We start from the raw sequence: 25,025 nt of genomic DNA on the forward strand, positions 1-25,025 counted from the left end.
TGAACTAAAATAACTTACTTGTGAATCTGTAGAGCTTATTTCCGAGGGCTTCTCAGTAACACTGCTGTCGTCAGGATTCTCATCATACCCCTTCACGCTCTCGTCATCGCTATTGTAGGCTACGCTGGCTGGACTTGGTCGAGGGGGAGACTTCCCCATCATCGGGAGAGGAGCTCCACCTTGCAGGCTTTTCCTTCCCAGGGAGTGCCGCTTGTTGAAGGTGTTGGTCCTCGAGGCCTGGTACACTTCTGCGGGGATCTGTTCATGGTCGTCCACATCCATCCTCATGGACTCCTCCAAGGCCCGCTGAGCTTTATCTATGCAAGTGCAGAGAAAAACAATATCAACTGAGTGCAGAATACTTGTCAAAATATTCATGAATAAAAATTCAGAATAAGTTAAACATTTTCATAAAAGTGAAAATGTATTTTGTATTTTCCAGTGTCTGAAAACTGCATTAAGGCTCATTCCATGTCAAATCAACCGATAAAATTTATTTTTGAACCGTAATGATTCAGATTTTTACATTTTTTGTTTATACATTGCACCTATCAAGAGGACAAAAATTGCCAAATTTCAGATTTTTTTTTGGCTCTTACGTTTTTGAGTTATTGACTTTCAAAGAAACAAAAAAATCCCCAAATTTGATGACATATTGAAATCTTTAAACAGCTGTAGATCAAAAACTATTTGACCTAGAGAGCTCAAATTGGAGTCATTCTCTTCTGCTTTTAATGAGCTTTAATTTGAAATGCAACATGACTGCGGTATTAAAATTTTTTAATTTTTAAGAAACTTGAAAAAATGTTTTTTTTTTTTAAAATCTCAAAAACACCATTTTTAATTTTTTCTTAAAAAATATATTATTTGAAGGCATCAATTGACTATTTGTGTGCAAAATTTTATAATAGAACGGCAATGGGTTCCTATGGAAATTAAGTTTTTGTAATGTAATGTGTGCGAAATTTGTGAAATTTGTTGACTTCCATGTTAGTCTATTTTATAATTTTTGGACCACAAATGACATGAAAATACCTAAAACTTAATAACATGAAAATATCTAAAACTTATCACTTTTGATATTACATAAGCAAATTGAAAAATGTATGAGGGGACGTCATTAAATAACAGGAATTTTATTAACTTCATGAAGATTTTATGCACAACGAAAATTTGAGTTTAGGCACTCAAAACGGTTAGTTAGCAACACGCCCTAAAGGTGTCGTGATAATTGAGAAGTATGCGCCTCTGCAGTAGCTGTACAGCATGGCCACTCCACTGTTGACTTGCACTGTAGAAGAGCCACAAAGTGTTATTCGTTTTTTGTGGTCAGGGGGATTGAAACCTTCAAATACCACGGTCATGCTGCATTTCAAATTAAAGCTCATTAAAAGCAGAAGAGAATGACTCCAATTTGAGCTTTCTAGGTCAAATAGTTTTTGATTTTTTTTTGTTTTTTGAAAGTCAATAACTCAAAAACTTAGACCCGAAAAAAATCTGAAATTTGGCAGTTTTCGTCAACTTTACTGGTACTACCACTGTACCAAAAATTATTAATTTCTGAGATATCAAAGTTCAGACCCCGGTTGATTTGGCATGGAATGACCCTTAAAAAATCTAACTGATATTTCATCACAAAATAGGCTTTCAACTCACAATTAACAAAAATTCTATGGAAAGTACCGACTGGCATAAATACAGCCCATTCAAATTTTAAAACTTTGCATATTATTTGCATTGGTACAGTTAAAGCAAAGCGATAAGGCAGTATTCACGAAAGGGTTACAACTCTTGCAAAGAGTGTATGTCAAGTTATTTAGTTCTGCTTTTCTGCCACTTTTGACTAATCGCAACGATAAGGATGAGTGATGATATGATGAAATTGATGAAGGGACATTCATAAAGAACACCCATGCCCAGGCCAGGACTCTAACCTGGGATCCCTGATGAAAAAGTTGTGTATTGAAAGTAAATGTATTAAAAATATCATTTCATACTTACGTTTATATTTATAATCTTTACTCTTCACACACAACACAGAGATTATCATTATGATAATGATAACGGACACTGCAGCCAGGACAACAACAAACCATGTTCGCCGATAAAATGGTTCTTGATGTTGGTAACTATAATCCAAATAAAGTTTTGATGGTGTTAACACCTGCAAAAAAGATAAAAAATTTTAGAGGTCTTGGTGTTTAATACGTAAATTTCTTCTTTGACTTATCTTTCTATTTTAATTTTTAGCTCTGTAGCTATCACAGTGGAACCCTGAATTTTGCACTTTCATTGCTTTATACAAGGTCCAGCAACCGGACATTTTTAATTACAAATAAAAACAAAAGTCTTTCATGCAATGAAGTAAATTTAATACATGTTGTACTACATCATCATCATCCTTCGCCGTTTCCTGCCTCTGGCTGGTCGACATAGAAGTCAAGCCTCTCCATTTTTTCCTAGTCTTCCACCACTTCTCTCTTTCCACGGTGTTCCAATCTTGTCCTCTTCTCCTAACACTCTCCACTCTTTCCACTAACATCTTTCTCTCCCCCTTGGCCTATTTCCCACTCCTTGTGCATTGTAAACTCTTATGGTAGTCTTTCTGCATCCATCCTCTTCTGTATCCGAACCATCTCATCTGTGCATGATCTATCCTGTTCTGAAGCTTCACCACACCCACTGTCTGTCACATCTCCTCATTTATTATTCTATCCCTTCTAGTCTTCCCCAATATACTCCTTAAAAAATTTCATCTCCACTGCCTGCATTTTTCTTTTGTCTCTCTCTGTATGTAATTATTGGCACATAGTATGTGTTATATATTACCTTCTTGCATTCCACAGGTACATCCCTGTTCCATATTAATCTTCAGATGCTTTGATATAAGCACCACCCATTTGTCCTCTTCTGTTTACCTCATCTGTTCTTCCACTTTTCTCAATTATGTTTCCTAGATATTTGAAGCTCTCCACTACCTTCAACTCTTCCGTGTCCATCTTTATTCTTGATTCATTTCTGGCTGTGTTTCTTGTTGTTATTACCACCTTGCTCTTTTCTGCACTGAATTTCATTCGTGCTCTTCTGATATCCTCATTCCAACTATTAAGCTGTCTCTGTACTTCTTCTTTCCTGTTTCCCCAAAGCATTCTAGAAAATAACATGAGAGGCAGTTTCATGCAGTTTCTTGACAAGGACAGTTCATTTTTTGAATGACCTCTCAAAACAGAGACCCGAACTCGTGCGACATTCTAAGGACTTTGAACCTTACGATCTCCACCAGGTGTTCTTGTCATTGCTAATGCCGTCTCTTTGAAGTTCCTTACACACAGGAAAATGATATTCCGACTGAGAACATGCAGATTACGGTGAATTTTACAGTGCCGACGGAAGGCACGCTGCATTGCCACCACACATTCATTATGAAAAATGTCTCAACCACAAAAGCACTTTGTTGTGCCAGACTGCTCCATGCTGACTGACATGCTTGAGATAACGAACAGCTGAATGTCGTTACTTTGAGCAACTAATGTTCAGTGTTGATTTAAAAACTGTCAGATTCAGTTATTGCACCTCACAGGTGTGTTATTCAGAAACTGACCTGACCTTGTCAAGAAATGGCATGAAACTGCCTCTCATGTAATTTTCCCAAAATGCTTTGAGATGAAGTAAGTACAACATGGATTAAATTGACATAGTTACATGAAAGAGTTTTGTTTTTATTTGAAATTAAAAACCGCCAGGTTTAGTTGCCGTACCCTGAACATTACACTCAAACTCAAATGCAATTAAATGACAGCGTACAAGAATTTTCATATTGTATTCTTACATAGGAATTTCAGCACATGATTTGATGATTCCTGCTTTGTGAAAAAATCCACTCCCTACTCTACATATTTGACACACCAGATATTTCAAATAAAGCAATATAATCTAAATGAAAACTGCAGATGCAAGAAACAGAAACTCACAGCATCATCGGAATATGCAGGATGGCTGATGCCATACTTGTTGTATGCCATTATCCGGAATGCATACGATGTTGACGGCTGTAGATTCTGGTAGGATATTATATATTCTTGCATTGGTCCCTTTGTCGTTTTGGCTACAATTTGCCACTTATTTTCTTCTGCAAAAGAAAAAAAGCAATATGTATTGTTAGCAACATATTTTAACCAGGTCTAAACCAATTCTAACACCATCACTTTTCTGGAGAATTTAAATATTCTGGAAATTACGCAAAATTCATAATTGTATATTTTTTACAACAATATTTTGTAGAGAATATCTCATGTGAAATTTAAAGTAGGGATGGACCGATATGAATTTTTCACCGATACCAATAACCTATATTCTGCTGATTCAATATAAAATTCCAAAGGGTTCATTGTTTGCCTTAATAAATGTATGTTACCAGGTGACTGCAATGCAAAAGAAGCTGCATATTTATACATTTTTTTAAAAAAAAAAAAGTAAGGCATGGAGATTATATGTTTATATCCATACAAATTATAACAAAATGGCAGAATATTGCACTGATTTATAAATTATTTATAGATATATCAGATTGATTAAATTTTCAGTAATTTTACTGATAATAATAATAATAATAACCCATGGCTCGACAGCCCTTGAAGGGCCTAGGCCGATCTCCTGACTGTCAGTGTCCGTCCCACAATCCTACCTAGAGGTGTGGAGATCTTCAACCAGTAATGGGGTGACGTGGCATCAGCACGTCGAACCCCCAGCCATTATACGAGATATCCGCGACAGGGTTACGCTACTCACTCATAGCTCCCCAATTTCCTCATGATGGTAGGTGGCCACCGGTCCTATACACAGGATGAAATCCCAGAGACTGAACCCAGGTGGACTCGAACCCATGCCATCCCACAGTCGGAGCCCAAAGCACAGCGCCTTAGACAGCACGGCCATGGAGGAGGATGCATATACTAGTAGGATACAGATTAATCTCTCCCATTCCGAATTTAAATCAAAACTCTGGTAGATTGAGATGGTATAGTTCCAATGGAATATTTGTATATTTAAATTTATAAATCTCTTGAATTACTTCGAATTGTTACAATTTTCAGGTATTGGAATCTGTAAGAACATAGACATTGGTATTGGTTCAAAGTGGTTATTAGTTCTGCCCTAATTTAAACCCATGCAATACCTTATGGACGTTTTCTTTCTTTTAAGTCAAATGTACCAAAAAAAATAAGAATCTAATTATGAATATAGGGATGGAACAGATTAATCGGTACTCTATTAGCATCGGCCGATATTGGCATATCACTTTATCCACAAATTTACTGATAATTTTACCAATCTGATATATCTATAAATATCTTACAATTTAGTGCAATATTGTGCCATTTTGTTATAATTTTTATGTATCTCTATTCCATACTACTTTTTTAAAGTAAATATCTAGATATGCAGTTTCTTTTGCATTGCAAAAACTTGATTCATTGGGTAACATACTTTCAATGAACAATTTGGAATTTTATGTTGGATTGACATTGTATCAGTTATAAGTCACGGAAAATTTTATATCGGTACTTTATTGGTATCTGCCAAAATTCCACATGTTTATATGATCCATAATAAAAATCACAAATTAAGTGAATAACAGAGAGCCTACAATAAATACGAAGAAACTAGTACTCACTTTATCCGCGAAACTGTTTTTTATTCTTCGTTCTATCAATTTCAGTGGCCACTGCCACCATCCTCGTTGGAACTTGCTGTACTGTTGCTTGGCATGCGTCTTTTGTTTGTTTGAACTACTACGCACGCCAAGCAACAGTACAGCAAGTTCCAACGAGGATGGTGGCAGTGGCCAGTGAAATTAATAGAACTAAGAAAGAAAAACAGTTTCGTGGATAAAGTGAGTACTAGTTTCTCCGTATTTATATACTACAATGAAGTTCATGATGGATCTTACGTAAGTTTTAAATTAAGTAAATTTTATACAAATTTTTGTATGGATTATATGATGGATCAAATATGAATCTTTTAAATGAAAAGTAACATTGTAAAATTTTGCTGATATAAAATGGCAAATTACTTGTGAAAAACCTGAATAACCTTTTCTTTTACCTTTTAAAAAATCTATGAAAAGCTAAATAAGAACCTCATTGAAAATATGAGATAGACTTCACTTTCGTTCAATATAAATGTTGCAAGCAAAATTAATGTCAAAATGCTAGTTTTGTTGTTTTCAGTATTGATTAAAATAAACAAACAGAATATGGCACACATATGAGTTAGAATTACTATTGGGAAAGTTTTGAAACTTGTGGTTTCATCAAGGATCAAACTTTTTACCCTGGCATTGAGCCACATATTTTCGAAACATCATGAATTGTACTTTTCTGATTTTTTGTTGTTTTTGCTCTTCTGAGTAATTGCAATGATGAGGATGAATGATGATCAGGTGAAATTATGCAGACCTGAACTTGAACTCCTACCCTTCAGTGCTATGAATTTATATTTATTTTATCAGATCAAACTTACCTTTCCTCTTGCTCTCAATGTAATATCCCAAAATGGTTCCTTTTCCCGTGAGACCATTGCCCCAGTGCATATTCACCGACGACACGGTTTTTGTGATGAATAAGTCCTTTGGGTGGCTTGGGGAGCCTGGTTGAGGTCCCGTGGTGACATTTCTTGAAACTGGAGGCCCGTAGTCTATCGTCTGAGCTCTTACAGTGAACACATACGCAACTTCCTCTTCCAAATTATGAACACTCAGACTGGTGCCGGAAACTGTTTGTGTTACTTGCTTACTAAACCCAAACCCTGTAAACGTAGTGAAATACAGTTAAAATTCAATATCTTTGGCTGTGAAATGCATCATTTCAAAATCAAGCTCCTCAAATTGTTTACATTGTATAAAAGTGCTATGAAGTGACAAATATTTAGTTCAGAACCTGAGTGATATATTCACGTCTTCAATAAATGTAATTATCCAGGTTGTTCTTACAGGTTTTACCTGGAGATTCAATTCTGTGTTTTTCAGGAGACCAAAGTGAAAAAACTTTAAATGTGAGAAAATGTAAAATCCTGGAAAATGTTATAACATGTTGCTTTATGAAGACCATGAAGATTGAATGTATATAATAAGGGGAATATTTACAACCCAGGAATGTACGAGGGAGAGTCAATTGAAAACCTTAACAGTCTGATAGAAATTATGACAGACCTTATACAGGTCAGATTTACATCAGGTATCAACTGGCATTTCAGGTTGTGTCAACCAGCCAAGACAAAGTAAAAAAATCAACAGGTAGGTCAAGAAAGTAAAGAAATTATGCTTGTGGTCAAGAATTTTGCTATTTTTACAGTATAGTGAATTTACATTGTTATATACGTGTAGTGTGATTTGATAAAACTGAATATTTGAAAATCTAATATTGTCTTGAGTTGTGGTTAAGATTTGGTCACTTTGTTTCTTGAGAGTTACGTTCTTGTGTGTGTGAAGTTTTGTAAAAATATTAAATAAAGTAATTGGCCATTCCCCATCCAGGATGAAGTCTGAAGCATTAATTTTTACACAAATTAATAATTAAAACAAGTCTAAATCTCTCGTTAAAGTACAGCTTCAGTTTTTCCTTGTGGTAGGGGTTTTTCAATGAATAAAATTATATATTTTCTTAATTTTGCAACAATTTATAAGTAGGAGGTGATTAAATAAATGTTAAGAAAAAGGTCAAGAAATAGGAAAGGAAGGTCAAGAATTTTTGATTTGTTATTTTGGTAGACAAAGCGACCTCAAGGATGCAACACTGATCAAGTGAGGAACACAACACCATTTTCATCATTTTTAATGATGGCACCTCATTCACATATTTGCACCAGCGAAGAGCAGTGGTTTCTTTTCCTCTGGAAGCCTAAAACTTATCGAAATTCTCTGTCAAATGAAAATTCAATATCTTTATGCATGATTACCACGCTAGCAAGTTCACGAATGGAGTTTTGCTGTATATGTCCAGATATTTTATATGTATGGTGCTTTTCAACCTCCAAAGCTTAATCATGATGACAAAGGTGAAAGAAAAAAAACAGAATGAAAGCTTCTTTCCTTGCCCAGAATTTGAGCCCAGGAATCCTAGAACTGAAACACACTACATTAACCACTCTGCTACAAAGGCTGACATGGGGAACACAAGTGTGTTTTTTTTCACACTCTTATATTTGCCTGTGGGGCTCGAGCACACCTAATAATGTGCCTGTTATTTTATTTTTGAAATAAAGTCCCCACGCTTAAGAAAACAAAATATTTTACAACTTAAGTACTGACTGAGTGTTATCAAAATATTTCATACTATTTACACTATCTGGATTAGGCATCCTAAAACTTTATCTGCAAAATAGGCACTTAGGAGTAAAATAGGCAAAAAACCACTTTAAAATTCATGTATTCCTCTCAAAAATGGCCTGAAAGGGTTTTAAACATAAAAGTCTACATTTTCTGGCCAAGGAATGAAAAAAAAGGCATTTTATGGTGATTCTCAGCCTATTTGTGGCATATTATTATTTCATAAAATCATAAAACAAATCTTCAGGTTCAGCCAACCCAATGTCTTTCAAAGGTTGGCACCACTGTGATTGTATCAATTCAACAGAACATTAGTTCCTCCCCCAGGATTTCACATTCAGGTTCCATTGAATTTTAAAACAGGACTTAAAAGTAATATCCATTAATTTTTTACTTTTATGTCCATAAGAAAAATTAAAACTGGGAAAGTGCAACACAGTCCATGGACATCAACAAATTTATTACAACCATCTTTACAAAAATATAATCAACATTCCTATCATAATTTGAAAATAAGGTTTTTATTAGGGATGTGCCGAAGCTGATTACAGATGTATGAAAATAGGCAGAAATTGACATATCGGCATCGGAATCGGAATCGGAATCGGCAAAAATCCAATTTTTAAACCGGTACAGATAATACTAGAGTCTACCTTCTAATAAGTTTTATATTTTAATTAGGTTATGATTTTTCATTTGTAGAGTTTTTGTAATAAAATTATTGCAAACTCTCATTCAGAGGATCATCCTACCTCAAAATCAGAAATAAAACAGTACATTGCTGAACCAACTATTCCACGTGACCAGGATCCGCTGTTGTATTGGAAATTCAAGATTGAGTATCCAAACCAGCAGCAAGTAGTAAGAAAATACTTGGGCATACCTGTTTCTGAAGTTCAATCTGCCAGCATTAAATTTACAACATTAAGAACAAGAATTAATTTTGCATTTCAAAGAACTGCTTGTGTACTAATGTAAAATCTCTTTAAGAATCTATGTTCTTAAAGGTTCACATAACCACTTTTTTTTTTTTTTTAGATGCAAATGTATCCAATAGAAATATACATAGCAAATTTATTTTTGTCATGCTGAAAATAACATCGCATTTCTGTTGAATAATCTTATGTATCGGAATCGGTTAAATATCGGCATCGGTAAATTTTCAGCTTCGTCACATCCCTAGTTTTTATAAAAGATAAATACTTACTCTCGTTTTGTTCTGCAGTTTCATAGCTGACTATATACCCAACAATTTCACCATTCTTCTTTACAGGAGGATCCCACACAACCTTTAGAGATGTCATGGTGATGTCTAAAAATCTCAAATCGCTGGGAGGACCAGGTATTCCCTGAAATATGAAATACAATGAAGCAGTTATCAACGGACATTTATTTTGCATTTGAATTCTACTTCCGTGAAACAAACTGCAGTTAAGTGCACTCGAATAAGCATATTTCCTTTTTTCCTGTAATAAGTAATAACAATCAAAAAGCAAGCAGGGGCATCAATAAAATATATTTATTTTTAGAAATTCAATAGTTTTGCTCACTACTCTCCTCTATTACCTCTGTCTATTTATTCCTGTCCACATCCAAAGTGTTATTTTTTTAAAATTTTAAGTCATTAAGCAACCGCGTGCCAAAAACATGGTAGATAGATTTAAATTATTTGAGAGGTATGAGAAAAATATAGAAATTTTTTTTTTGGGAAAAATACAGTTGAACATCTACTTTTTTTTAAAAAAAACATCTTTGACAGAAAAAGGTTTGGAAACATAACTCTTAATATCACATTTTAAAAATATTTCTTGCTAACTGCATTTTTAATTATATTGACTTATGCACCATCAGTAGAGCCATGCATATTTTGTTTTTGACAAAAACACAAAATGTGAAATAACACATTGTAATGTTAATTTTTCATGTTTCTGAAAGGTGTGAGGTTCATTTTCCTACCCTGTTTTGTCACGAAATGATGCGAAATGAACTGCAAAATGCGAAATTGACTCAAACACTTGAAATTTAGAGTTTATTTACCAATGCAACACTTTTTGAAGTCCGATTATCCTGCTAGTTATGCAATTCATGGAAAATTGGTTAATTCTGCTGTAAATATTTGAGAAGCAAAAATGGACCCCTTTATACAGGAATAAACTTAATATTCTGGTAATGACATAAATGTGCTATTAGAAGGAATATGTTTATTTTGTGCAGTAAGTGCAGTTTTCAAATCAAATTTGGGATTATGTTCACATTTTTAAAATGAAAATGTCATTTTATATACCACTTTTTCACCGCTCTAACCATCAGTAACGATCACATCACTCTATACCACCTCCACCCACTGCTACCCATGTATCAAACTTGTTATAAATTATATACAAAACATAACTCAGTATTATTAGCTAAAACACATAATTTATAACTTCACAAAAAAAATTTTGACAAATATTATTTATTTCCAAATTCTTACCTGGAAAGTTTTCACAGTGATTGTTTCGGACCTTGGTCCATCCCCTGCAGGGTTGAAAGCCAAAATCTGGATCTTGTACAGAGTAAACTTGTCGAGAAATACAAGACTGTGAGAATTGTATGTTGCTGGAACCACCTCCAATTCCTCCTCTTCTTCAGCTGGGTCACTTGCAACATAAAATATCTGGAATGTAACAAACACAGGTTATTATTATAATTCCTTAATAATAAGAAGAACAATACAAACAAGATTACACTGGAAAGTTTGATCAAGAAATATTGAGTCAACACATTCTGGATGTACCATGGGAATAGCCCATCATATAACTACAGTCCAATAAGACAGGCATAGCCCACCGTTCACTATACAGTCGTATTGTGAATAAGGATGTGCTATATTCACACCATGTCTCTTGTGCACATGTATTGTAATCACAAGATGGCGTGAGCATATTACTTTCATCCCTGTGGAATCTGACTTGTACTCGTATCGAATTATGTTGCACTTTTGCTTATGCTCTTGAGAATTGCATTTATCTGCTCATTGTATAAATTCTTCACGAGGATTTCACTTTGGATTTACTGACAACTTCGAATCTTAAGGGGAAGTGTTTAAGTTAATTTTAAATTACAGGAAAACCTCGTTAATACGATATTGGTTAATACGAAGTACCCTTTAATCCGAAGTTCTTCCCATTCCCCAGCCGATAAGATAGGATTTATAATGTATTTCAGTATGGATAAATCGAAATACGGATAATTTTTAATACGAAGTTGTTTACAAGACCCTTCCGCAAAACTGGTTTCGCTTAATTCGAAGTAGACACCTGCGTAAGTCGACAAGAGATCGAATGTGGAGAGAGCTTTGACGTTATTTTAACTTGACCTTGACATGTTTCCTTGTCCTAAGAGCTGCTGAGAACTCCAGGGAAGTAGCCCGAAATGCCCGCTGGACATTGACATTCTTTGTCAATGTGCATGGGAGGTCAAGCTCTTTCCCCGCTGAATGCGCCACCTTGGAAATATTCACCAGTGCTAGATGAGAAATGCGAGATAAGATCGCACGAATGTTTCAAAATACAAGATGCGTGGCGCCTGGAAGTCTCACCCATCTGTCTAGCTCTGAGCTCGAGATAAAGCAATTTCCCGTGAGCGAGCAACTTTTGGCCTGGTAGCCGACAACTTCCGGTAACCACTTTCATTAAGAGCGTGTTCTTTGTGCCCTGTAGAAATTCATTAAAAAAGGGAAACTGTTACAGATAATCAAAGCCGCATAGGCCAACTAAAGATCGCCAACCCGCTTAATGCGTTGTCATCTAGGTTTCCCGCAAAAGTTGACGTTGATCTTACATATGTTGCAACTACAGTTTCCCGTTTCATACGTTTCCCAACTGTGCCGGTCATAAATTTGCCAAAACAGTGTTTTGTTGTCTGCGTGACTTCTCCCCTTTTGCTATCAGCAAATGGGGGGGGTCCCTTGCTAATTGTTTCGGCCACAATTTTCTTGCTCGTGTGTGCACACTGGCTCCTTTCCTTTGGCATCTAAAAAAAAAAGCAAACAGTTCTGAATACCTTCTTCAAAACGAACAAAAACCGCATGATAAGTAAAAGAAAAGTGACCCCCTTCCTTCTCCTACAACAGCTCATTATCCGCCACTGGTGTGCATGGTAATGCGATAATTGCAGAATTCAGGTCCCTCTTTCTTGTTTGAATGCAGCTGTCTGGATAGGAAATATTGCCCGTATTATTGTCTGTTGCATGGTAAAAGGTAATACAAGGATCATTTTTTTTTCACACTGCTGATAAAAGTTCGATCTTCGACACTGGACAACTGCGTTATCTTTAAAATGCTCATGATTTCCCTTCTGCCACCTGCTGCTCTAACTTCCAGCCGATCTCATTGTGTTTACGCTGCAGCTGGCGCCAGTGTTTAGTCTAGCGTCTGGAAAGCTCTCTCAAGCCGGTAACTGCAATGACTCATCCAGTGGGAAGGAGTAAGCGTCATTGTTTTGAATCTCGCAAAGCCATATAATCCCCGTTTTTCTTCAGAACCATTAGCATGCTGCTGTTAAAAAACAACAACAACAACAACAAAAAAAAAACCGCAATGCTCAATGTAGGAATACGAGAGGAAAAGTTTTCGCGGAGCGAGTGTTTGACCTCCAGAATATTCCTGAAACCTACAATAAATTGTCGATTAATCTGAAAATACGCAAGTTTCGTAAAGCTTGTTTTTAGTTCATTTTATGCTGATGAGCTAAGCGAGATTAAATATACAGTTTAAAGTGGGATCCAAACCAGAGTGATTATCGAGTGCGCCATGCAAACAGATCGCAAGTTGTGTGTTTACTTTTTCAGAGTGGATTCCAATGCAAGTTGAGGAAGAGTTTGAACTGATCCCTGCAAAGGGGGAGGGGGGCGATTATGAAGTTAACTGAAGCAAAGAATACGTGACTTTTTTTAGGATATCTTTTTAACAGCCGAACCAGAACGAAATTTACAGCCAAGATTTTTTTGTTTTTTGCCAGGGAAAGGTTGTGTTCTCTCCCAACAGAATCTTCTCTTACCAGTTAATCCTGTAACGGACAATGTTCTAGTGAACGCACATAAAATCCAATATTCATTCTGTCCGATTACCTCCCGTCTCTTGCTTGCGCCAGTGACTACCGTCAAGATTCTTCCTAGTTTCACTTCTTGCAGTAAACGAGATTGTTTTCCTTTCCCTAGGTCTCCGTGCAAACGGGTTTCTTATGAACTAAAATTGTAAGAATTTCGTTGAAGAGAAAAATTAAAAGAAAATACCGTTTGTTAAAAGACTTTTTGCCACAACATGCATCCCGTGCATAACCGGTTGTATAACTAGGCAGGATAAATGGATAAATCTTTGTGTCCGCGTTAACATTTTTTACACTTTCTTTAAAACGTACAATATTATTATATAGTACATATAAAGCTTATTTTCTGAGCTACCACCAAGTGTAAAACATCCTTTGTGGGGGGAATTTATACTCTACTTTATTTACACCTGAAAACAGGCGCCATCTTGAAAAGTTTGGATAACTCGAAGTCGTTTAATACGAAGTTGACATTTTTTGGTCCCTTGAACTTCGTATTAATGAGGTTTTCCTGTATTTATATATTACATAGTGAAAATATGTTTTGGGTAAATTTTATTACAGTGTTTTACTTTTTATTTAAAAAATTTGTTGCAGAAAAGCATTCATAAATGTGAGGAAGTGTATATAAAGTGTAGCATATTATATATCTGTAGAAAGAGGAAGTTTTATAGATGTCAGAAAGGTATGGTAAATAATAACCTACAAACACATAAACTTAGAAACATATTTTCTGATTTTTGAAAGAAGAAGGCAAGATTGACATCAATACCATTTTTGAGGGACAGAAAATTGTCCAGAAAAGTTTGTGTATCACATAAATCTCAGTATGCATTTAATTAAAAGTTATGCTACTAAATTGTGAAGCTGTAAACAACCTTTTACAGACACCCTGTATATTTTTGTATTAATTTTCTAGATATGCAGAAAGTTTCATGCATGATTTCGTGAACCCTTTCAAATACTGGACTAGAAAAGTATCAGCCAATATTGGTCATTACATTTGAAGTTAAAAGCCTTAGACTCCATCTTGGAGTCATCACTACTGGAAAATGGATTATTTTATAGCAATATTCCATTTCATCACTCCCTTTTTCTTTTTCATCTTCTTCATTTTCCGATTCACAATCAGTCACTGCTTTCAGAGGTCAACAGCAAGTGCAACTCAGGCTTCAAGATAACCTTCTAATCATGGGGTCCCAGGTTCGATACCTGGTGGAGGCACATTGTACAGTGGTTTGGATCCCACTTTAAACCATAGGTCCAATCCCGATTAACCTATATGCACATAAAGTGGACTTAAACAAAATTTCAAACAAGTGCAATTTACGCAAATTTGGTTTTAAGCCGTATTTTGGTTTTATGTTATGCACAAACCTCACCGCACAAGAGCATACTACTTTGCCTACATCTAGCTTATAGTCTCTTTCTTCTATTTCATGTGTGGCCGCGGTGGCTCAGTTGGTAACGCGTCTGACTACCATGCTAAAGGTCCCGGGTTTGATCCCGGACGGTTCAAATTCGGGAACTTATCTAACGATGGAAGCGGCCCCAGCGCCCACCCAGCATCAAATAACATGGGTACCTGGGGGAAACCCTAGGGGGTAAAGGCGGTCAGGGGCATGATGCTGATCACATCACCCCCACTCGCGACTGGATCAAGAAAGTGTGGGGCGTTACCCCCTATACGCCTTCATGGTGTGGTGCTATGCACAGGGGAGCACTTTACTTTTTTTTTTACTTCTATTTCATCTTCTTCCTTTTCTACTGCTTTTGTTTACTGACTTGATTGTTATGTTCTGAAAGTATGGACGTAAATATACCTGTCACCTGCAGTAGAATTTAGTTAAAGCAAATCAAAGTGTACATGTATGCCTTCCACACTGCAAAAGCACATTGTGGATGGCCTAAATGAATGCCACCCCACTTAAGGTGTTAAAAGCCCATGACTCCATCTTGTAGTCATCATCAGGGCTGGCCGAGAGAAACAGAGGAAGCAGAACCAGCAACTCCGATGCTTTAGGGTTGTATTTAACAAAAATGTTGCCAGCACGTGGTGTAAGAAGTTTAGTATTGTCACAGAAACATGTCTATTGAAGAACCCACAAGGAAAGTTTAAACCCAGACTCACCTTATATCCTAGAAGAGCACCATTCTGTCGTCCCTTTTCAGGAGGTTTCCATTTCAGTTGAACTTCTGTTGGTGATAAAGCGTATGCCTCAACATCTTGAGGCTCTCCGGTAGGAACTGCCTCCCCTACGTACACAGTGGAGGGGACACTTGGAGGTCCCAACCCTTGGGAGTTGAATGGGACCACCACTATTTCGTAATTCTTGTCACGCATGAGGTCATGTAAAGTGGTCTCCTTGGCCTGGAAGTAAACATAAATATTAGGCATATATTTGTTTTTGTTCAAGAATATAATAGCTGTGAAATAGTTGGTATTTTACACACATGCATTTTATTTGATTTTCTCAATGATTCAGAAGTTGATGTAAATATTAGGGTGGATCAAATGAAAACGGAACAGTGAATGTATTGGGTTATATTTATGCATGTGTGTGGCGACAACCCTGTGTAGAGGTGGAGCGGGAGGTAAGGAGGGAAACCCCTACTGCATAATGGACTCTTCCTAGATAGTCGCATGTGAGCACGTGATATGCATAGGCAGTCGGGCAGCAGTATCGTCCGAGAAGGTGAGCAGGCAGGCAGTCAATCAGTCAGTACTTCACCTGTGGCAGCGAAATGTTTGCCAGCAAAGAAGAGTAGTGGCAAAGTGATGCTGACATGTTTTTTTTTTTCTCCTTGAGTTCCTGGACCATGGTCAAACGATCAACGCTGCTTGTTACTGCAGTACCCTCCACCGTTTGCGTGCAGCAATCAAGGCCTGTTGTTCTCTGTAGTGGTTTTGCTGCATGACAACACATGGCCACAAACGTCAGCTGTTACAAAGAACATGTTGGCGATGTTTGGGTATACAGTGTTGGAACACCCACCATTAGCCCTGATCTATCACCTTGCGACTTCTATATCTTTGGTCCGTTGAAAAAGGCATTGAAGGGTCGGCACTACCACTCTGACAATGAAATCATTGACAATGTTTGCAACTGGTTCCAATCTCAACCAAAGGAGTTATACGAGCAGAGTATTCACCGCTTGGTGAAACAGTGGGACAAGTGCTTGTGTAACTTTGGAGATTAAGTTTGAAATAAACCTTGTTGATTTCATTCTGTAGTTAGACTTGGAAGATGTGTGCCAGGTTACCTTCTGTTGTCTTGAGTGTGGTGATTGGTATTGTCTTCTAAGTTAATGGCTTCTTGTGGATTTGGAGTGAATAAAATGGGAGCTGGTTAAATTGAAGGCAACACAAGTCATTTATCCTCACACACACACTAGCCCCTTTTCCCTTGCTGTTGACATCCCAAAAGGATCACACAGGCTTAATTTACAGTAATTCTGGTGCTATATTACCTTTACTAAATAAACTAAATTTTACTTCAGCGTGCAACAACATTCTGAGAGCAAAAACTTAGGAAGTGACTTAGTGGATGGGTCATTTCATTGGATTCACGGTCATTGCATCAGATCCCATCACTGCTGTTTTTGTGGCTATTGATTATTGTTGTTAATAATTGTTTAACCCTTAGTTCGCCGCCGTAACACATATGTTACAAAAAAAGTATGTCCCTTGTAGCCGCTGTAACACATATGTTACAAACAGCTTTAGATACAATTATCGAGGGTTTGCCACACTTATATTTGTATATTGAGGTTGAAACACTGACAGTTCGTTCGGGAACTTGTTTTGCAATCTTGTTTCGAAAATTTCAAATTCCCCCCCTCCTTTCTCGGAATATGTTTCTCGCTCTTCAGTTGACAGACACAATAAATGCTTGGTATTTACGATGCTGTTTTCCTCCAAGCTTTCAACACTGTGATTTAGTACTGATAAGGCACACATTCTTCTTTCTGGTGATCCAGCTGAAGTAGTGGCGGGAGGGGGGGGGGCAAGGAGAGAGGGGATTGGATGAGGTTTGGCAGGTGTCAGCTTTCTGTCGCCTCTCTGTTAGAAATGCAATGAAGCTTGACGATAGCCAGAGGCCAGAAGCATGAGTCTAAAGCATGCGTCTATCCAGAAGTATAGACAAAACAAACGATTGCAAAGGCTCCCTTCCCTCCTCTGTTAGGAAAGGCCTCACCATAAAACAGTTCGTATCATATAACAGCTCATCGATTTCCCTAACGCACAATCCTTTCCTTCCGGACATATTTCCACAAAGAGCCGAGTCAACAGGGAAGAAAGATTCACAGTAGCTACACAAGATGCAAGTACGAACGAAAAAAGCAAAAGTTCGGGTTTTCTCCCCAAAGTGGCTGGAGAAGAGGGGGCAAAGTCCACATTTTTATGATTTTTTCATTGAAATTCGGGGGATGCAGCCCCCGCCCGTAACCCCCCCCCCCCCCCATGGTTGGGGCATCCAAATTTTACATGGTTGCATGCACTGATCTTCTGCCTGCAAAACAAAAGTTATCCGAAGTAGATTGGTCTCATGGTGTCAGTTATAACAATTTTATGAATAATATGCAAATTGGCTAAAATTCGATCGAGTTTTAAGTTTTGCCTTTATTATTCAAATTGTATTGCACCCACGAACATGAATCAACTTTCATTCTGTTGCGGAAGGTCTATTCTTTGAAAAAAAAAGCAAAAGTTCCGGTTTTCTCCCCAAAGTAGCTGGAGAAGAGGGGGCAAACTCACATTTTTATGTTTTTTCATTGAAATTCGGGGGATGCAGCCCCCGACTGTAACCCCCTTACGGTTGGGGCATCCAAATTTTACATGGTTGCATGCACCGATGTATTGCCTGCAAAACAAAAGTTATCCGAAGTAGATTGGTCCCATAGTGCCAGAGTTATTATGATTTTTCTCCATTATGTATACGAATTCAAATTTCCCGCTCAAAGCCTCTGCGACACTGGGCTTACTTTCGTCAGACCGCGCGGCGTACTAAGGGTTAAATGTTGTTAAAAAAATGTTTCTAATATGCAAAGTTAATACCCAGTGCAAGGTTCACGTCTCTATCGCTTATTGTACAAAAGTTATGTACATTCAAATTTTCGGTTGCATGACTGTATATATTTAACTTTTCAACCACCCAGATAGAAAATTCTGTTAAGAAATGGAAACAAATGTAACCTCTTCCAGCACCTTAATAGTTTAAACAAAGTGCAAACCTAGGGTGTTGTGAGTGGGGAGAACAAAGGAAGCATGTCTCCCTCAATAATCTGGAAAAAAATGTATATGTAATATATTGTTTCCAAATTAATTAAAGGAGACAATGGAAATGGTGTAAACAAGTTCTTAGCCACTGGTTTGTGTGAGCACAGTCAATTGTATCTAAACCAGAAAAACAAAATAGGTTTTGTGGTTGTTAACTGACACCATTTCTACATTTTCAAATTCCATCTTTATTGTAACGAGCATGGTAGCTCAGTCGTTAGGGCATGTGACTATCATGTGAGACCCGAGTTTGATCCCTGGTGGAGGAAAACCAGGATTTTTCCACCTGTTCAAGTAGCTCCAGTGCCCACCCAGCGTTGTATATGATGTGCAATGCAAATACATGCATTAACAAGATTAACTGCATTTTATTAAGAAACTCACAAACAATGTAACACTTTAAATTTATAGAAACTACGTTCCACATTCCATCTTGTTGCACAGACTATATACATAGCAACAGTAGTTTGCTTCTTCTTCCTCTAGAAGGCAGCACTACAGTATAAAGTGAGTACCTGGAGGAAACTCGGGGGGGGGGGGGGTAAAGGCAGCCAGTGGTGTGGTATTGATCACATCACCCCCACCTTCAACTGTGATCAAGAAAGTGTGGGGCCCTAACTCTACACCCCCTATATGCCTTCATGGCATGGTGCAAAGCACAGGGGACCTTTTACTTTTTTTAATCTTCATTGTAGTTGTGGCCCCTCCCCTCCCTGCATACACAAAAACATCACAATCCATTAAAAGAGTCTCTTTCCTACCATTTTCTGGCAGTCCCCTTTATGTGCATTTGTGACAGGATGCCCAGGGTGGCCACTCTAGAACCACTATAAAATTCAAATATAATTCCTGGTTTTCAAGGTGCACTTTCCAAAAATTCAAGGGTTCAAACAGACGTTTTCTCTATTTCAACCTTACATATTACCGCACCTCCCCCCTCCCTCCCACACATACTCAAATATATTAACAATACAAAAAATCCAATGTACCCAAAAATTCTAAGTCAACTGCACGGCGTATGTATTTAAAATACTTACTTTCAAGTGCAGACTTTGCATTGCCATTTCACATATTCAGACTCCAAATACATCTACAAACACAAGCCACAAATGTTACGGGGTATACTAATTTACAAAAAATAGTTAATTGTATAAAAATTTCAAACTCAAATTTACCTAATCAACTTCAATATATGTTATCTTGCAATTATCTACATCTGTCAGGTTGACTGTTCTGCAAAGGACACTAACAAAGTAAACAGATTGAGAGAATTCTGTTTTATTTTCCACGCAACTTTCTTTTCCTTGCTCGACAAAAATAAAAGGTAAACTGTGAGAAACTTCCCTCAGGGCATTATTAAGCATGTATAAATTCAATGGGATTTGGATTTTCATAAAAGTTGCAATTTTTCACATCTACGGAGAAAAATTCATGCAGAATTCACGCATAATTCCGGGAACCAATAATTCAGAAATAATTCTTGGAATCAATGAATTCCCAGTGAGTAGCCACCCTGATACCTGAAGAAGACATTCATCAGAAGTTCAGACATATCATTGTTATATTATTCACATATATTAGTGTATTATATGTTTCCTTTACCATAAGTAGAACTGAATAAATGTGGCTACTGGATGTTATGCAAAACAAGATACAAGTGGTCTGCTTAACGAAGATGTTTTGCTTTTAAATATTAAGTACTTATTGTGAACATACATCACAACACTACGAGATATATCAGTCTTCTACAAAGATGTAATATTTACACAAAATTTACCATTTATGCACATCAAATCATGCAAGAAGAATAATTTTTCAGATATACATTCTGAAAATTAATGTTCAATATTTATCCTTACAACTGTTGTAACTATATGCTATGCAATAATATTTTTGATGTGATTTCTTATAGATCTTTACATATCAGCTGATCAATACCTTACATGCATAAAAACTAGCAAATACCTGAATTCCACGTATGTCCTTCTTTGGGGTTGCCTGAAGTGCTGTTGGGAAATCTGAGACAGGTTGAAATACAATTCGGTAGCCTCCTGTCTGATGGTCTCCGCTCCAGTGCTCTTCATCGATTGGCTCCCAATGGACTCTGACACTTGTGGTTGTGATAGGAACGACTTTCACTCCAGTAACAGCTTTGCTTGGTGCTGAAAGTGAGGTTGTTTATTAAATTATACTGTTTGTACTTTATAGTTATTTTAAGACAATAGAAGGCAACTGTTCACCTTGATGTGTCAGAAGATTTGATATGTTGGTGTGACACAAAGGTCATCTGGTTATTTATTATTGAGATATTTCCGAAGCTATTCAAGCTAAACTAAATCTAGTGAACTTAGGGACTTGTGAATTATGAACTTGTGATGTGCACACTCTCACACATCATATGAAGGTAGCTTGTACTGGTTACTCAGAAACAACTAGAGAACAAAGATAAAATTTAGTAGACCAAAAATCCTAAGTTCTCTGGACTGGTTGTAACACTTTTTCAAGAATCAGTAACAGTGGGAATTGTTAATAGCAGTGGCGGCTGCTTAATACGTGCTACCATGCTATAGCACGTTACTCAATTTACTAAAATGAAAAGAAAGAAAAGGACACATTACATAGATTAAAGAAGTTTAATAAAACACTGAAGTGAAATGAAACTTCTCACGTTAAGAGGCTCAAAAATTTGCAGGGCGCTATGTATTTTCCGCACACTGTTAAGCTACAACGAATACCGTGCTATTGGCTTCATAGCACTTTTTTGCCACCTCGCAGCGTGCTGAATCTGGCCGAATGCCCCTCGGTTCTGCGGGGGAGGTAGGGTCTGAGCCAATCAGCTCGGGAAATCCGTCTGCTAGCATGCTACACAGATTCACAGCACGGTAAGTGTTGTCATCTCAGTATGAGAAGAAAGTTTGCGGATAGCTTTACAGAATCAGACACAAATTTTTTTCGCACGGTTCATGGTCATGAGCATGGCATATGGAGCAGTCATTGTAAAGGACAGTTGTGCTTTGTTGTTCCAAGCAGTGGTGTATGAGAGGTTGGGAATTGATGGGGGCTACATCCCATCTCCAAATTTTGAGTTTCGGATGAAAGCAGCAAAGAACTCTGAAACAAAAAACAGTATTAAATGCAAACACCCCTTAAAATGATCTCCAATTACCATTTTTGTCTTTGAATAACTTTTAAAATGAAGGTTTAAACCGGTGATTGCAAAATATTTTATAGTTTATTCCGGCTGTAAGTAGAAAGCAGCTATTCCAGACCCCTCGGGAAAAAAACCAGCGTACACTAGCGGCTCCAAGTGAGTGTGTACATGTGTGGGGGGAAGGGGAGGAGATAATTGTAAATGCAAGGAACAACATCTACCTGTAGCACGCATCTGTGAAAAGTCACAAGCTGCCACTGGATAATAGTATCGGCTCAGTCCAAAGTAAAAAAAAATCCATATATATTCAAAAAAGTGTATGTTACTTGACTTTTTTTACGTAGCTTCCATACAAATTTTCCAATTTACAAAGCCAACTGATGGTGCCACAACATAGAGCCAAGGAAGAAAATCTCACCTGCAGGTAAAGTCCTGACATCAACAGACTCCTTGCTCCAGCCACTTGGCCCTTTGTCATTTGTGGCCTGGATACGGAACTTGTAATGCGTGAAAGGCTTCAGATTTTCAGCTGTGTAGGATGTTGCTTGAGGGTCCACTCGTTGAGGGATGGTTTTCCATGGACCTGAATCTTCTGACTGTTGAACTGTGTAATATCTAAGAGAGAAAATACACTAAGCAACACTTCAAAAACCCTACACTATTCAAAACACATAACTTTATGGATCTAGGGTCCCTGAATTTACATATTTTGATTTATACATTTCATTTTTCTGTTACCAATAAAGTGAAATGTTATAAAATTTTCTGGGATTGTTGTGCACAGAATCATCCTAAGAAATGCCTATGATGTGGTATTGAAGTTTCTACATGCAAGGCAACTGTAGTAGGAGTGGCGGTGATTGGGTTCCAAAACTGGGGCGGCAAAAGACAGTTTATTTCCCTTTATAGATAAGTTTCAGCATAGTACGGGGGCAAAAGTGGCGAAAAGTAGAGGGACAACTGCCCTTCCTCGCCCCCTTAATCATCGCAATTGTGTAGTAGTAAATGAAACTTGACCAAAAAATAATTTACAGAACAATGCTATTTCTGTACTGCAAATAGATATTGAATTTCAAAGTAAAATTACTTGAAAATACCATGAAGAATTCAATAGAAAACAATATGCTGAACATCCATTTTATTTGAGTACACAGGCAGCCTGAAATATCCCATCCATGCTACAGATCAATGAAGGTTTTCTTTTGGCATGCTTCTGTAACGAACCATCATTTGTGTCTTTGTGACTTTCCTGTTCATCAGCACAATGTTCCTAAGTCATCTCTGTTGTCACACAATGACCTTCATTAAACAGTGTGTCTTACTGCCTAAAGTTTAAATCCTAGCAGTGTTGCAATCATATTACACCTGCCATTCTAGCACCATGGAGTACAGAATAGATATTCACGTTCTGGCTCACGTCCACACCTGGACTGAGGACAAATGCTATACCATGGATTATGCATCCTCATGTGCTCAACAACCTGCAATTTTGCTTACAGACCTGTGTGAGACTCCACGGAGGACATACTGAAGATATGTGATTTGGTCTATAGTGCGTGACTTTTGAGACACTTTGTACACAAATATATATATAACTGCAATGTAATTTGAGCCAACAATGTTAAGAAAAAGACTAAAAGTGAAACATAGCATTTTTTTATCTTACTTTTTACTTACGATGGACCAATACTATATGATACGGTCCGCTTGAGCGGGGTTGCCTAAGCCTATCTATTCTGTGAGATTACTTATCACATCCACATCTACCACATCCAAGATTCCAACCACTTAACTTTCTCACTATCAATTCCCTCTCACATCATAGAATTACCGAACGGTCGCGCCGGCGACAATTGTTTGGTCTCAATAAGTCAATCCTTGCTAGAAAGAAATAGTACAACCAAGTTTCAAATTGACTCTGATTTAAAATGAAAAATAAGAAATTCAGAAATTAGCCAATCTGATGGAAAACATCCTGTATTAAGCAGTAACGCAAAGTAGTTACTAAAAATCCCTTACTTGGCACTCGCGCCCTTTCCCTGTGTTATGCTTGACAAATCTGAGAAATCAATTTGTGGCAAGACGTGAATATGTCAATTCACCAACACACTTTTGGTTTACGAATTATAACAAGTTCCATATCACGCTGGATACATGTCCCTAATGCCAAACAAACATTCTGACATCTCTCTCACCTGAAAGAGGTTTCATAGTTAGTAAACATTCACTACTTACAAACTAGACATCATTCATGTGTATCTGGGTGAAATCTAAATCACAGGAACGTTCAATACTTTATTCAAATTAGTGACGAATGCGAGTTTACACCAAATGTTGCAATTATTTTAAGTGACAGACTTTTGATAACGAATAAACAATTTGCGTGTAATTAATTCTCGACTTAACAACTATGACGTTAATTTTAACGTACTAATGACATCAAAAGAAAGAACACCTGAGGTACCTCTTTTTCATAAATAGACTGAAGTTATATTTAAATGTCAAACATATTTTTATGTTCTGACCGACCAGCTGGTGCACCTAGCTTAACTACACAATACACGCACAAACTGAAAATTACAAATGACCTCATATCACGTGAAAGTGGGTTTCAATATGTATCCAAAGTCAATTGTTCCTTTTAATAGCTATTTATATCTGAACTGTCCGTGCACTAGACATTACCCTAACCCAACAGCTTTGGTGCCAATTGTTCGTGCTCGAACAACGCGAAGAAATGCATGTGTGACGTCACTTTAACGTACGAACAAAATGATACTGATTTCTGTTCCGATTCTTCAGTTACTCACTGCGGAACATTTTATACGTAGTTTAATTTCGATCTACTTGAAGTGAATTTCCTCGACGAAGGATATCCTTTCTCTGGTCAATATGGCGGCTTCCGTTGAGCCACATGCACGTCTGGATTTGAACTTAATAATGCGTACCAGTATCGTGAATGACACGATTGACAGTTAGTACTATAATTAGTAATAGTACGTGGCGTTTATTTTATATTCTTTCGTCGCGACAAACATGAAAGTAATTTCACCCGACGTCGATTCCTCTTTTCGATCGTCGTTGCACTTGGAAAAACAAAGGCCTTACCTCGTGGGCGGACTCTCCTCTGTCACCTTTCACAGTCCTTGCAGTCGTTACTCACTGCTTAAATCACCACA

The 25,025-nt window shown here is 37.2% G+C and overlaps 1 protein-coding gene across 2 annotated transcripts in view; it reads right to left on the reverse strand.

The window, feature by feature from the left end:
* Positions 1 to 25,025, reverse strand: part of sdk (sidekick cell adhesion molecule) — a 263,671-nt gene that overhangs the window by 4,688 nt on the left and 233,958 nt on the right. For both annotated transcript variants that reach the window (XM_083136801.1, XM_083136800.1), the window contains 9 exons: positions 22,265 to 22,461; positions 20,661 to 20,857; positions 15,546 to 15,785; positions 10,800 to 10,982; positions 9,534 to 9,675; positions 6,523 to 6,807; positions 3,972 to 4,129; positions 2,002 to 2,164; positions 19 to 317 (listed from right to left, as the gene is read on the reverse strand). In XM_083136801.1, the coding sequence (XP_082992927.1) occupies positions 19 to 317; positions 2,002 to 2,164; positions 3,972 to 4,129; positions 6,523 to 6,807; positions 9,534 to 9,675; positions 10,800 to 10,982; positions 15,546 to 15,785; positions 20,661 to 20,857; positions 22,265 to 22,461 (1,864 nt within the window). The remainder of the gene's footprint in view (positions 1 to 18; positions 318 to 2,001; positions 2,165 to 3,971; positions 4,130 to 6,522; positions 6,808 to 9,533; positions 9,676 to 10,799; positions 10,983 to 15,545; positions 15,786 to 20,660; positions 20,858 to 22,264; positions 22,462 to 25,025) is intronic.

This window comes from Lepisma saccharinum, chromosome 15 (genome assembly GCF_977018435.1).
Source record: "Lepisma saccharinum chromosome 15, izLepSacc3.1, whole genome shotgun sequence".
Classification (NCBI taxonomy): domain Eukaryota; kingdom Metazoa; phylum Arthropoda; class Insecta; order Zygentoma; family Lepismatidae; genus Lepisma; species Lepisma saccharinum.